The 16,162-nt window shown below is 35.7% G+C and overlaps 2 protein-coding genes across 2 annotated transcripts; one reads left to right on the top strand and one right to left on the bottom strand.

Annotated features, from left to right (window-relative positions):
* Window positions 1-869: 869 nt before the first annotated feature.
* cetn2 (centrin, EF-hand protein, 2) lies at window positions 870-3,291 on the top strand. Its single transcript, XM_058797285.1, has 5 exons — window positions 870-990; window positions 1,470-1,628; window positions 1,833-1,961; window positions 2,063-2,200; window positions 2,296-3,291. The coding sequence occupies exons 1-5, from the start codon at window positions 988-990 to the stop codon at window positions 2,383-2,385; spliced, it is 519 nt and encodes a 172-aa protein (XP_058653268.1). The 5' UTR covers window positions 870-987; the 3' UTR covers window positions 2,386-3,291.
* gcna (germ cell nuclear acidic peptidase) lies at window positions 3,288-15,124 on the bottom strand. Its single transcript, XM_058797284.1, has 13 exons — window positions 14,977-15,124; window positions 13,122-13,263; window positions 12,870-13,038; window positions 12,733-12,799; window positions 11,544-11,593; window positions 11,396-11,462; window positions 11,233-11,309; window positions 9,592-9,948; window positions 8,398-8,563; window positions 8,170-8,314; window positions 5,435-5,570; window positions 5,156-5,360; window positions 3,288-4,283 (listed from the first exon to the last, which is right to left on the bottom strand). The coding sequence occupies exons 2-13, from the start codon at window positions 13,209-13,211 to the stop codon at window positions 4,052-4,054; spliced, it is 1,761 nt and encodes a 586-aa protein (XP_058653267.1). The 5' UTR covers window positions 13,212-13,263; window positions 14,977-15,124; the 3' UTR covers window positions 3,288-4,051.
* Window positions 15,125-16,162: the final 1,038 nt, after the last annotated feature.

Genomic DNA, 16,162 nt, shown 5'->3' with positions numbered 1-16,162 from the left:
AAAACCATGCTACTCTTACTATTTCTGCTATGTAAATATAAGACAGGGATATGAAGATAGTGTGGTAGTATGCTATTGCGAAATTGTTATTATTATCTGCTGTCTGTGTAACTAGAAATATCATGACCAGTAACCAACCACAGGCAATCAGAAATAGATGCGGCGAAAGCTGGGTGTGTGTGTTGTACTACAGGTTTATGTAAAATTAAATTAAATTATTAAATTAAATTAAATTAAATTAAATTAAATTAAATTAAATTAAATTAAATTAAATTAAATTAAATTAAATTAAATTAAATTAGTACAATTATTTGGCAATCAGGCAAGCAGACATGGATGCAGCGAAAGATGGGTGGGTGTGTTGTAATAAAGGTTTATGTAAAAATAATAATAATAATTATAAATAAATGAAATGAAATGAAATGAAATGAAATTAAATGAAATTAATATAATATAATATAATATAATATAATATAATATAATATAATATAATATAATATAATATAATTAGTACAATTATTTGGCAATCAGGCAATCAGACATGGATGCGGCGAAAGATGGGTGTGTATGTTGTAATACAGGTTTATATAAACATTTTATTAAATTAAATTAAATTAAATACAAATAATATATAGTCTCTATAAAGCCCCAAGTTATGGGATAAATATAGACATGAATTGGATACTTCTTTAACCTCACAGTTTGTTGTTTAAAGAAGCGTTAAAATCCGGGATGAACCTTTTTTTTTTTTTTTTTACGAAATTACTAATCTTACTTTGGCGACTTGATTCATTAGATTGTCCGGAAGTTGCTAACTGGAGCGTCTGGGAGCGTATTATTATTCATGAGCCAAGGTTTCTGCCGACGTCTTCCTTTCAGCCAATCAGTTTGGTCTACTGACCGAGCGTCACAGAACGTAATTAATATTCATAAGCAAAGCCTTCGCCATAGTATTATTCTCCACTCGCTGGTCTGCTCCCGGTTAAGATGGTAAGTCACGACGAATGCTACAATGCCGCGATTTGTGCTTTTTATGCCTTTCTTTATTTTTTATTTTTTTTACTTTAATTCAAAATGCTGTCACTCTCTTTTAGCGAACGTTTAATTGTTATTACATTGAAAATGTCTCCTTCAGGTTTGTGTTACCTACGTAATCATATGTGTTTTTGCTAGCGGTCTTTCCTTCAGGAAAAATAAATACAGAGAAAACTGTCACCAGGGCATTTAGGAGTGAATTACAACCACGGCTAAATAAATGCTAGTGTTATTTAAAAGCAGAGAATTGTATCGTCCGCTTATTCTCTATTTTGCCTAACAATATTGTTCCAGCTTGACTTATATATAACGCGCACTGTCTAATTTATGTTTGCATTATGTCTTGTATCCTTCATTTAAATTGTAATGTCCACTGCGCTGACCTGGTCTTGTTTTAATAAAGGTTCTATTCTATTCTATTCTGTATAACACAGGCCACTAGTCCCAAAAGACCGTCACTGGGGGCAGTAGCCCCTCGTAAAAAAGCCAATCCAAAGCCTGAACTGACAGAAGAGCAAAGGCAGGAGATCAGAGAGGCGTTTGAGCTCTTCGACACTGATGGCTCTGGTTATATCGAGGTGAAGGAGTTAAAGGTGAGATATAACGCCATGAACACAGCTTGAGCAGTTTACATGCCACTGTCGGCCATACAGTAGCCTACAGAGGGGTCTAAAACCCCAACAGAAATCTTTATGATGATTGTCTTTTAACTTGGACTGTTTTAGGATTTAGAAAAATGTTCAAATCAGACTTTTGGACCGCACTGTATCTGTTTATGATGTGCATATGTGCTCCAGGTGGCCATGAGAGCGCTGGGGTTTGAGCCTAAAAAGGAGGAAATCAAGAAAATGATTGCAGAGGTTGATAAGGATGCTACTGGAAAGATCTCTTTCAGTGATTTTATGACAGTGATGACCCAAAAAATGGTAAGAATGAACTCCAAACATATATTTTATTGAATAAAAAATTTTGTTATTCCAGCCAGGTAGAAAAAAAAACGGTTTTATTACTGTCTGGAAATCTTAAGGCTGAAAAGGACTCCAAAGAAGAAATTCTTAAGGCTTTTCGGCTGTTTGACGATGACGAGACTGGAAAAATATCTTTCCGGAATCTAAAGAGAGTGGCCAAAGAACTCGGGGAAAACCTCACAGACGAGGAGCTGCAGGTACAAGAACAACCACAAAACCTGCTCGTGATCTGTGATAATAGATGATGGATTGAGTTGGAAAACATTCATTTTTCATGCATGGCTGTCTTTAGGAAATGATTGATGAAGCAGACAGAGATGGCGATGGAGAAGTCAACCAGCAGGAATTTCTTCGCATCATGAAGAAAACAAGTTTGTACTGAATGTTATCAGAAGCACAGGAGTATGTGAAATATTCATTTCTATGTAAACATTTTCAAGTTGTTGTTTTTTTTAATGATTTTGACGTTTTATGCACAGTACCATTCCAAAACCTCGATGCCTGTCAACCCCATCGGTCGTTTCAGATCCATGTGGGTTTGCCAAATAGCAAAACGTCAATTGTTTACACACTATATTCTCAAGTCTTATCAGTCAAAATATAAACAGTAGCATATAACACAGGTTTGTAGTTATTGCGTCATATATGGTATGCGCTGAAATATTTTGTGAATTTGTCGTAACATGGGTAAATCTCACTTAGAAAGCAAACGTTTTAGGGTAATATTTCAAAATAATGTAAAAAAAAAAAAAGCTTATTTTTATGACCATTTAGAACAAATTTTCATGGACCCCTGATAAAAATAAATAAAAACACTGCCGTTAGTAAAAATTACTATCACAATAGTGAGACTGTATTAAAAATTATACTTACAAAAAACCCCTGAATGCTTTTTTCCTAGAAATCACTCATATATATATACTTTAGGTTTCTGCCTAATGATATGTTTAAGTATTTCTGAGTAGTATATCACTGATAAAATAATTGAGAGCCCCGTTGAATGATTATTATATTGAAGTTTACAATCCCTTCTGTAGACTTTAGCATCAGTGTGCTCACTGCGCTTTCAGGGACGTCTGTACTACAGCCCTTCTCTGTGCCTCAGCTTCTTTGAAGGAGATTTCTGCAGTTTTAGTAAATACGGTGATCCTGTGGTTGTATTTTTCTCCTTTGTGTTTCTTTATGCACCTTCAAAATTGGTTTCAGATGTTTTGTATTTAAGTACACTTGAGATGCTATTTAAGTAGTATTTAAAATAAAATAAATTGTATTGAGCAGCCGTTATTGAGATGATTGGTGTTTTATTGCCTCTTGGTTCCCAGAGTTTAACTTGCATGATGCAAACAAACAATCCTCCTACATCACCTACGCAGGGTGAAATAAAACATTTTGACTTACACATATAAGTGTGAAATTGAACTACAGTATATGCTGGTCTTCACATTTACTTGATATATATCATTAGGGGCAAATTAATACTTTTATTCAGCAAGGATAGGTTTGACATGATAGCCACAGTAAAAACTTATGCATTATTATAAATAAAAATTATGTTCTTCAGTAAATGTAAATGCTTTCAATTAATTGAAAAGTCCTAATTTTAATTCCACAAAAATATATTAAGCAGCACAAAAGTTTATTGTAATGTTCTGTCGTGTATTTTAGATTCAGAAACACAAAATTAAATGAAAAAATTAAGAATTTAATAACCCAGTTGTTTATTCTGAAGGAAAAAAAAATTAAAACACAAGATGATATAACTAACCAACGCGACAAACACAAATATAAAAAAAGAACATATCCCTGCAAGATGTTGATCTTTAGTAAACAAACATATGAAAATGGCTCATATATCATAAGGTTTTTATGGCCTTTAACCATAAATAAAACCATATCACAGTATAACAACAACAAAAAAAGCAATGAGGGCTGACATGCCCACAAAACCTATTTCATTGCCAGTAAGTTGATAATGCATATGAACAGAAACCAATGCAGCATTTGTGATGGTTTGAGGTATTTGTGACTCATGAATGTCTGATCTGAGATCAGCTCTGACTGAGGCGTGTTTTGCCAGCGAAGTCGGCGCTGAGTTTGCGCATAACCTCAGCGTGACTCTGGCCTGCCAGTTCCTGTCTCGCGGAGCTGTAGTTCTCCTTCACGAAGGTGGCGAAGGGCGCGGGCGCCCGCGGCTTTGAGGGAGTCAACAAAACCAGCTGCCCAGTGCACAAAGCACACACAAACTTTGTGGTGTCCAGGGACTTAGAGTGGCGGCCGATCCTGTGAGGGATTGAAACACTGACTATTAGGGACAGAATTTGGATTTATTGTTCAAAGGTGCGGTCATATCATTTGAAAATTAGTGAGGTCTGGTGTGGGGTTATGAACTGTGCTATAATAACCCCTGCAAATACACTAACACTTTAAAAGAGACAGACATGTAGATGTTTGTGAAAGATGTTTTCTGTTTAGGAGGGATGAACACTTAAATTATACCATATTGATTGCATCAAAATTTGTAGATTTTTTTTTACTACAGGTTACGGATGGATAATTTTATCAGTTGTTAATCATGCAACAATACATGACTGGTATTGTTTTAATTAATAATCACTGCCATATAGATAACTTTGTCTAATGCCCTTATGAATGTTTTTAGAATGATTTGTGAAAATGTAACTACTATACTGAATGACATGGCATAGACTTATTTATGGCTAGTGTTTGCGCTGGCTATTTCATTTCATTCTGTAACCTACTTGTTCCACAGATCTGTGTACCAGTGTTAAATGCAACTGTTTTTGACAGTGTTTTATTTCTGGACATGAAAATATCTAACGGGATCCAGACCTCTGTGAGCTGGCTACGGGCCTGGGTCACATGGCTAAATTTTGCATGCAAAAAAGGTCCATTGTCTTCTGCCAGTAGTGTAGCAATTGTATTGAAGCACACCTCACACTGAAGTCACTTTGAAAACAAGCAGCTTTCCGTTGGTCAATGCAACAATGCACAATCTGATTGGGAAAATCTAGACACCGTGGATATCTATTGAAATTATTGGATTTTGCCTGTAAAAATTCACCAAACACCGGTAAATGTGACTGTATCTTAAATGTGAGCCATTGCAGCAAGCAGGACAGTCCTGCACTTACGTGTTCTTGCAGCGGTTGCACTGATACTGGAACTTGTAGTTGATGTCGTAACTGTGGCAGCGGGAAACCATCGGTAGCTCAGGATGAGCCAGCATCGCTTTACGAGCATAAAGCCTCCAGAACGGCCCGTGCCCGTCACGAACGTTGTTTATTAGCCATGTGGCAGCATGACACATTTCATGGACTAACGTATCTCGTAACCGATCTGTAATTGGAAACACAGTGTTTATCGCCAAGTGTCGAGAGCTGTGGAGAAGTGCAAAAGCGTAATGACAATACCTGCAGAGTCGCAAACTTTGACAGACAGCTCGATGCGGGCGTATCGTTTCCCAGTGACTCGCTCCTGGCCTGAGATGCAATATCCTGCCGTCTTGCGCATCTTCTTGTTCCATGTGACAGACATGTCAGCGGGAAGCTGAGGGGTTGGAATTTACATCAAATGTTTTTTTTTTTCCACTGGCTACAGATGGAACAACTTCAGGATTAAGTCTGTTGGTGTGGTGAACAACTAATTTGTTTGACTTAAAGGTCTCTTCAATATAATCTTCCTTCAAAAATATTCACTGTGAACTCTGAACTCAGTGCCCTCAAATGGCTCATTGTTTTCAATGCCACAAGCCAGTGAAGCAGTGCTGTTTGCTTCCACACACACACACATCAACATCATCTCTTTAGCAACTGCACTCTGCAATTCAAAACTTGTCCGCTGTCATGCAGACCTGTACTTCGGTCCCTTTTTTAACCCATTTAATCCCACAATAGTGACCGTAAAAAATTCTTCATTTATAAAGCTCTACAAACCATACCAACTGATGTTTTAGTGCACATCCTGCAAATATGGAAAAAATAAAGGGTCTCAATTAAATATGTGCAGTTTCACTTGATTAGTGCAAATTGTCACATGATCAGAGCTGTTTATTTCCTGTTCGCACCTTGAGATGATGGATGCATCAAAGCTCCAAAACGAAAGGCTAGTAAAGTATGTTAAGGATATGACAATGATTTTTGGTACACATTATCTTTAGGGTGTCTAGTATTATTATGTATTATAATATATATTATGTCTAATATATGCATTTGCATATATTCAGTTTTGTTGAGTGTGGTTATAGAGTGAGTAAACATGTTGATGGTCACAATAGTGACTGGTGGGATAACGGTGAACTTTATTTTACAATATAATCCAATGGCAGTTGATAGTGAAAATGACAATTAAATGTTAAATTAAAAATTAAAAATTCAAATGTTAGAAAAATTTTACAATAATGATGTTGTAATACTCGTAGCATTGATTTAAAAATGTGATGTTATATTTTAGAAAAAAGTAATTTTTTTGTTTTTTTATCTCAGTGTTCCTATCAATGTTGCATAAGGTTTTTTTATGCATAATAGTAACCCTAGAATGTGATCGAACAGTTTAAAATAGCTGAGCTATGATATATAACAATTTTTATGACTGCAGAAATATGTGATTTCAGTACTCTCCATATCCCACCGGAAACACAATTTTTCACACACTTTTCCAAAAAAATTTCCAAACATAATTATTGATTATTTCAAAGGGTTACTAATGACACATCACTTGGATATTTTCATGTCTGGGAACAATTTGGGATTAAATGGGTTAAAGGCATTCTTCACCCAAAAATGAAAAATTGCTGTTTTTTTCTTCAGTAAAGCAGTAAAGAAGATTTTTAGATGAAACTGTGGTCCTACGTGATTCATGAAATGCAAGTCAGTGGCTACATGTTTTTGAGAATAAAGCGATAACACTTTAGTATAGTGACCAATTCTCAATATTAACTAGTTGCTCATTAGCATGCCTATTATGAACATGTTGGCTGTTTATTAGTACTTATAAAGCACATGACCATATTCTACATCCCTAATCCTACCTAATATCTAAAAGTAACAACTACTTTATTAACTATTAATAAGCAGGCACATTAGGAGTTTGAGGCACAAGTTATAGTTAGAGGTTTGTTAATAGCAAGAACTGGACCTTAAAATAAAGTGACCAAAAAAGCATATCAGGGAACACAATTAATACTCGTGGCTCCTGACAAACATATTGTGGTCTTATGAAGCGAAACAATCAGTCTGTGCAAGAAACTGAACGTTATTTACAGCATTACAGACCCATTCACTAAATCGGTCTGAACCAGTCTGAAACAGTTCATGGCTCAAGCAGCACAGATACACAAGTTACTCAATCAAAACTCACTTTGGGACATCTGACACTCACTCCGCCTCTAAATGAGCCAAAATACCAGCATAAATGAACTGAGGAAACACTTTGGACTCGGACAGAAGGCCGATGATGAGCCGCTGACATGCGCAAGCGTGAACCGAGAGCTTGAATGAAGGGGTGAAATGAACATTTATGGTTTCTCATTGTTTATGTAAAAAGGTGAGCTGATGAAGGCCAGTTTATTCACTTTATATGCTTTAGACATGGAAAACATCCATGTGTCACATCATTATTGGTTGCTTTAATAATATGATTGTGTATACATGATGTCATTGCATAATTATGTAAACAAATGTGTGAATTGAACCAGTTCATTGAAACAAACAGTAAGCGGAAAAATAATATGAATTCCCTGGTGCTTAAGGCTCCAGATTATAGGTAAAATGTTGTAAATAATGTTCAGTTTTTTGCACGGACTAATCGTTTCGCTTTATAAGACCTCAATATATCATCGTTCTTTGATATGCTCGTTTCCTTTTAAACTCGCTTGCATTTTATGAATCACCTAGGACCACGATTTCAGCTAAAAATCCTCTTTACTGTTCTACCACCTTGGATGGTTTGAGGGTGAGAAAATTAACAGCAAATTTTCATTTCTGGGTGCACTCTCTATTTAATGGTTTTCACATGCTCCATCTGCTAAATAAAAATCATACATTAAAACAAATCCTAACCCTAAATATCAGCAATTGTAACAGATGCTTGCCTGAGCAAACATCACTAATGATTACTAAAAATCTACAATTAAAGGTTTCACTCGTACCTTGCTGTCAAACACACTGGTGTTGTAGAGCTGGAAGAGTTTGTTAGTGAGCTCCTCTTTTCTCTGTTTGAAGCTGAGGCAGTACGACGATCCAGGAACAGACAGAGACTGCAGAAAGCAGCCGGGAGTTTTACACACCACCACTCTGACAAAATGAACAACGGGACATGAATGTCAAAATCCAAATACGGTCCTCAGAGAGGCAGCTGTGGGGTGATTGGGCGGTACCTGCTGTGGGGTGGAGCTCTGGGCTCAGTGTGGCTCACTGGCCTGCTGCTGGGCGTCTGCTGCACTGGGGTGTGGGTTGTGGGTGATCCTTTAACCGGTACTTGGTTAGTAGCTTTCTTACCCACAGCAGATGGTGTTGACAAACAGGGAGGTCGAGGTTTGGATTCTACATGGAGAGAGAAAGTGAACGGAAAATCATGAATGAATCAATGAATTCTGTAGTTCAGATTTGGGTACAATATTTTCACCAGCCTCAAAAAAGAAAAAAAGAAAACATTAATTACATATAGATTATATAGGCACTGAAAACTAACAAATTAGGATTTTCCATTTGCAGGCATAATTCAGCTCCATGACAGCTATAAACATACTTGCAAAACTGATGCCATATGATGAGATTATCACAACTCATTCTCACAATCTGACAACCCAAACATGTCACCAAAACAACTGCATCCTTAAGGATCTAATTTTAATTAGTATGGCATTTTTTCCTGTTGCTTCCCGTTAGTTTCAGCCAGTTTAGTTATTTTTAGTTTATTTTATCTTTTTTTTTTTAACGCCATGTCAGCATCTTTGACTATTTTCATGGCAAAAAAAAAAAAAAATACAAGTATAACAAATACAATAAAAACCAGCAAACGAACAAGTTATATTACACAAGATTTTTTACATTAACATATGATAAAAATTATAAAACGTTTTCTGGCAAAATTATACTAAATAACTCTTGAAGTGAGTTCACTTCATAAAAGAGTTTTCTACATGCATTAAAAGCTGGACAGTCCAATAAAATATGTTTGACAGAAAGGGGAAACGTATGCAAGTCTTGTATGACCTATACGACATCTGGTAAATACCACTCGATCAAATCTAGTTTTAAAAGAGATTAAAAATCTTTATGTAATTTATTATTTGTACATGTATCCCACTGTTCTTGCCACTTATTCAATATATAACGATTAATAATAGGTCTGATCTCTGAGGGAGGACATTACTGATTAAAAACAGTGTATGCACGATTATGTGTGTCAATGATGTAACAAACAACTTATAAACTGTGTTTCTGTTCATACAGCACCCAAAATTGCTCTAAAAATTTGCTTGTGAATCCTGAATATTTAAGGTAGCAAATTTTGCCAACTTTTGCCACATCTAGCCCTCCAAACAAGACTGAAGCCATGTGAGCTGTACCTGGAGGTGGCCTCGGGCTTGCATGTGTTCTGCCTCCCAGACTCTGATTTTGTCTGACCCGGTCCAATAAGGACTGGAACTCCTCCTCAGAGCTGCATGTGTCCTCTGGACCGGTGCGTGTCGTCACTGCGACTGCTGGGGGGAGAGCACAAGGCTTTGCAGTCTCCTCTCTGCCTGTACTCGTGGCGTGATGTTCCTCAGACGGTGGGCGGCTGTGTCTGGTCCTCCAGGTGCTTTGGATAATAATGTCACCCTCGTCATCACTGTCGCTCAGGAAGACAGGAGAATCACAGAGAGACGGAGGCGGTTTCTCTGTCTTCTGAACTGATTTAGGAGTTCTAGCAGTCTTGGCTTTCCCTGTGCAGAAACAACATAACTTGCTGCATACACCATTTCCATTAAAAAATAAAAATTAATAAAATCTATCAGAGCAATCAAGTGTGTTTAGTGCATTTATATTGTTTGAAAACAGAATGCTTGTTTGGCAATGTGTGTTACAACATTTTATATTCTCATAACTTACAGTAAACATTCGTTGCAACACTAAACAATGGGTATAATGTCTACTTATGCATATATTAGCCTAATGTATCACATTTGATAATTCGCTAAATTCTAGGGGCTATAAATAATCAATCTAAACTTTGCTGATAAACCTGTTGTACACAATTCATTCTTTATCACTCATTCTTTATCAAGTAAAGTCTTTTTTCTGAAAACTTTCATGATTTTTATAATGTAGTAATAACTTATTTTGCTAGTAATAAGTCAAGATGAACATGTACAGGACTGAAGCAGCTTTGCTTCTCTTGGTTATCTAATGTATAAAAAAAACACTTCCTTTTAATTGTATTTTTTACCATGTTAAAATGTAAAAGACAAATGACAACAGGCTTTTAAGGAAGGTTTATTTGTCTGTCTCAAACACTGAACTTGCATATGAGCCATAAAAGCCTGATGTATGAAATACAATACTTAACAAAAACACATATGCAACATACATATTTTGTGCATATGTTTTGTACAATTTTTATACATAAGTTTGCATGTTTTTGATGAGCATCTTATTTAATGGATACATATGCACATGTATGTCTACATACACGTCTGAAAAATCTGTGTATTGTTAACCGAAAACTAAATTTGATATAGCTAACTAAATGATTAAACACTAAATGACTGCCAATAAATTATAATTTAAGAGTTTTGAGTATTGAACTGATTTTCTGAAGTAGGCTACAAAGTCTACAGACCACACAGTCTATATGTAAAAAAACATCTTGTTTTATACCCCTAAACGGGCAACGTAATCCTCCAAACATTGTAAATGTGTGAAATACATGAACTTCTATATGAGGGTGAGTATTTTCCCACTACAGGTGGTCATGATGTTTTTAAGTGCTGCCTGCGAGCTAAACTAAGTCACCAGATAATATTCGCAACAAACACCCCTTCACCATGAAACCATGAACGGAGACCAACACTTTCACTTTATCCCCCAGGATGCAAACCTTTTTTATCGTTAGTTATTTTAATTAAATTGTAAGAAGGAACATGACTTAATAATAATGATGTGCACAGATAAATCAATTAGCGTATGATAAACAATGCAACTCAATTAAAAAAAAAAGATAATCATACCTTTATGAACAGAAGGCTTCCTCTCAATGACAAAATCATCATCAGATGACATGCTGTCCACTACGAAGCGTTTCAAACTGAGGGGTGAAATATAAAAACTGATGATCGACAGCAACGGCGATATACGGAAGAACTTGTTTAATGCAAATTACGCAACACTGACCTGTCATCACTGCTACTCACAGACTGCGACTGGACTTTAGCCTTTGGGGTTTTCACTCGATTTAAAACTAGAAAAAATACAAATGTAAAAACTGTGACATCTCTCAAAATCATTCATCTGATTTAAAAGCAGTCGATAAAGGACTTACATGTTTCAAATTCATCATCACTATCTGAAGACAGAACTGGAATTGGTTCTCTGGGGAAAAAAAAAAAAAAGTTATTTCGTTCATGTCAAGGTGTTAATGATGTTGGGACTATATATATATATATATATATATATATATATATATATACACACATATACATACACACATGCATACATACACTATTTTAGCATGCAGAGAGTCACTATATTCACCCCATGTCAGTCCTATAACTTTATATAACAAAATTAAACACACAGAACTCAACTAAAGCCCGATTCGGACGGTAATTGTTTCTCATATGGACGTCTGTAAAAATAAATTTACATATCACCTCAGTGATAAAACCCATGGATTCGGACAGCGATTTATTCACAGTGGAGGAGCGAGTTCTGCGCTGCTCACGTCACCAGTCACATGATTGTCTGCTGTAAATAAAATTAAATTTCATTTACAAATTTATTTTTCTTATTGTGTAAAATGTATTTTAAAATAATTATTATATAAAATATATTCTAATTATTCCAAGCATATTTTATAATATATAATCCTATTTATTATTTGATTTAAATCTCCCGTTTAAAAATAGACACGCTATAGATGTATATAATTGTACGCGATATATATCTGTTTGTAATACACATTTTAAAATTGTATTGCATACCTGCTGCCATAATAAAGACCCATTTTAAAGCTTTTCTTCTCTTTCTGCTCCCAGTCCCAGTCGCTGTGGTGGAGCAGTTATGAAGTAGCCTATTGTTCTTTTAAATACTTTCCAGTATTTCAGAGATAAATATGTATGCAAATTACACCGAAGTACAACAGTTAGCCTACTGTATGGTGTTCGGGAATGCTCAAAAAGGGTTTAAACACTGAATTTTGAATCCATTTCTTCTTGTAAACTCAGAGATGTGGATTCAGACGGCAATTAAATTACCACACGACATTGGTGTTTGTCAAAAAACAGTAGGTAATTCAGCTGGGTATTTGTACGGGGGTGGTGAGAAAAACACCAACATCCTGGATTCGGACAGCAATTAAATCACCAACTACCCCCTGTAAATGGTGAAAATCACTTACGCCCCCCTGAGAAACAATTACCGTCCGAATAGGGCTTAAGACTGATCCCTGATGAATGTGCTTGGCATAATAACTATAAATTAAAAATATTTCTAATTTATAAAATTCTCACCTTAGTTTCTGGGCAGCTGATGCAGACTGTTTAAATGCAGATTTGGGTGTAGCCTTTGCAGCAAGAACTAGTGAAAAATGATCATTAGTAATGTAAGAATACATGCAAGCACAAAGTGTTCCTCAGCCCAAACTTACATTTATCAAAGTCCTCATCATCTGAAGTCAACAGCACGTGTTTTTCTTGAGACTGGTTCTCTTTCCCCGAGCCGTCAGTGTCAGACAGCAGCAGTCTGTGCGCTGGATCTGTGCTGGACTCATAACTGCCCAGCGCTGGACGTCTGCTCTTCTTCAAGCTCTTCCGCAACTGAAACAACAGCAAGAGACAGGCTCTAATGAGACATCTCCAGATGAGTTTGATGCAAATGATGTATATGTTGAATATTACACCTTCTCTTCAGCTTTATCGAGACCACCATCTCTGTCCCAGCCCAGCTTTTCGGAGACTCTCTGAAACAGCGATACAGTGCCGGGATCCATCGCCACATGAAGTTTGGAAAACTAGTGATCAGCACCCGAGCACCTCACTCTCCTGTAGTCACAGAAACAAAGCCTGATCACATGAGCGAAAAAAATTAAATGCATTTACAAACGAAAACAATGCATGAACTGTTGCAACTGAAGGTGGCTTAGATTGTATAGTTCTGAATCTATGTTATACATGACGGGACTTTTCATCTGTTTACATCAGAACAAAGTAATAAAACATTAAACGAATACATGAAATAAACTTTGTAAAATGTAAAACTATAGTACTATAAAACAATACACTATAATAACTGGACATCTTAGTTGTAAAAACAAACATACAAAAAAAAAAAAACTGTTTAGCACAACATATATACTATGGTTTAACTGCACGACTAAGTAATACAATGCTGCCAAAGCTGAAAATATATTAAAAAATAGATAACATAATTAATATATGATTAAGTTAAAAATATAACAAATGACTACATTTAATATCTACATACTTCAATCCTGTCCTGCAGAGTTTAGCTCTAACCTGCCACAACACACTGGCCTGGAGGTTTCTAGTAATCCTGAAGACCTTGATTAGCTTGTTAATTAAAGGTGTTTAATTAGGATTGAAGCGAAACTCTTCAGTAGTGCACCAGTGTTGCTAAATTTAGCAACTTTTTCTTCCAAAAGCACCTAGCAACAAATTTAGCAATTTTTTAAAATTTGGCAACTTTTAGCAACTTTTGATAAGTGACTCAGACAATAAAAAAGCACACATTTTCCATCCAAATTACACAAAAAGAGGAAACCAAAGTTTGTAATTGTTCAATTTAATAATAATAATTGCATAATTGAATCATTGTTTATTCATGACACACTTTGTTAGTAGCTTGTACCTGCGATTGTTGATCAGTTAGTACACCATAAGAAAAATGGAAAAGATACTAGTAATTTTCTAGGACATTATCACCCTGTATTGTAACCTGAAAACACAATGCGTAATTTAAAATGCAGGTTAAACTAAAAAACAATACCGAAAAGTCTTTCATATTAACATAGATTGTGCCCTTTTTTTTTTTACAGACGTTTCTTAAGAGTGTAGCACACTAACTACTAATACACTGCTTAAAGCCAAAGACTATAGAAATCCTTGAAAGAGACTTTGTTAAAGCATAATTGTTGAGAATGCGTAGTATTACTACTAGTTTACTAGCTATTAAAAAAACTTAAATTGTAATCATTCAAAAATGTGTAAGTGTTCAATAATTCAATGTATTAAAAATACGGTTATTTATATTATATTATGCATATTGTTTTACAAACATCTAAATTAACATATATAACATGTATTTTTTTGCTTAGATTTGATGTGACAAATTTTTGCGTCGTGATTACGCAGTGACATCATTTAGCAACAAATTGACCTTCCTATAGCAACTTTCTCTGAAAATTAGTTGGCAACACTGTGCAGGACTGGACACCCATGTACTAACCTTACCTTACTAACGTTACTTCAAGATACACCTGCCGTTTTTAATAGGTAACGTTAACTGTTAATGAGTACATCACTCATCATATCATAATGATATATCATCAAATCATGTATACAGACCCGTTTATCACTTCATGATAACATGAATATCTCGCCTAAACCGGTTATATTTATCGCCATTTTTCGTGTCTACTGGTTTCTAACTAAACAAGCGACCATATGACAAACGCACACATTTGCTAACAAACGGAATTTTAGCTTTAGCCCAAATGTTTTGTTTGTTCAACATACCTGGTAAAACTGAATATGATAAACAGCGCCTTCAATCAAATAAGCAGAACTTTAAACCAGCAGCTCGCCTCGCGACTGCGTAACAGCGTTCAAATTTCCCCAACCGGAACTTGTCATCTGAGAGAGAAAAGCTACTTCCGGCGTTACAATGTATTCGGTTCCTGAAATATTTGGTTCCACTGGGTGGCGCATATATGAAATAAAGTCAATCTGGTTTTGGTAATAAGTAAAGCTGGTGATGCTGTTTGTGGAGATGTTTAATCATCCTCTGCTGAGCTCTCGAGAGATTTAATGTCTTTTATTTCAGTTGATATCTAAGGCTGTGGCTGGAAGTCAGTTGTAGTTGTTGTGTTTCTGCTCATCTCATCTTTTCAGTTCTTGTTTTCATTCTCTCTGTCAGGTGGACTATATTAGTAAACTAGTGTAGGGTGTGATTTGGGACGCAGTTTCTGAGTATGGACTCTGAACACTGATAATTCACAGTATATTGCATTGAAAACAACCTAGATGCATCCGTTTCTATGGTTTAATGGAAAACCGTTTGTTACTGTTAGAATTTGGCTGTTGTTTATATCAGAGTTTTACAGTGTGTAGAAAGTGCTTTGTAAATATAGGTGACTTGACTTGAAGGGGAATCCAAAGAAGAAGAGGAAATGGAAGAAAAATACAAAGAAGTCAACAGAAACAAGAAGTTGATGACATTGAAGAAGTCAAAGAAAAATAACCTTGAAGACGAAGTTGAAAGAGTCAAAGAAGCTGAAGAAGAAATCAAAGTTGGAAGAAGTCAAAAAAGCAGAAGTCAAAAAGTCAAAGAAGTTGAAGAAGTCAAAGAAAAATAACTAAGTTGAAGTCAAAAACAAGGAGCTAAGGAAGTCAAAGAATTTGAAGAAGTCGATGGAGTTGGTGACGACAAAGAAGTTGAAAAAGACGACAGCATTGAAAAAGTTGAAGACTGAAGTTGCTGAAGAATATGTTTAAAACGTCGAACAACAAAGAAGTTAAAGAAGAATAAAAAGTCTAAGAAATTAAAGAATAAAACCTGAGGCGGTTGTCTCTGGGAGCATAAATCAAGTGTTGGACAGCTTGTCGTCCGATGTTAATCCCTCTGTCACTGAGATTCAAGAAGTTAGGGACATCCATGCTTTAATATCTGACAAACGAGGTGAAAGAACAAAGCATGGTTGTT

Source organism: Onychostoma macrolepis, chromosome 14 (genome assembly GCF_012432095.1).
Source record: "Onychostoma macrolepis isolate SWU-2019 chromosome 14, ASM1243209v1, whole genome shotgun sequence".
NCBI lineage: Eukaryota > Metazoa > Chordata > Actinopteri > Cypriniformes > Cyprinidae > Onychostoma > Onychostoma macrolepis.
The sequence above is the reverse complement of the archived record's forward strand: the minus strand, read 5'-3'. Positions and strand labels throughout refer to the sequence as shown.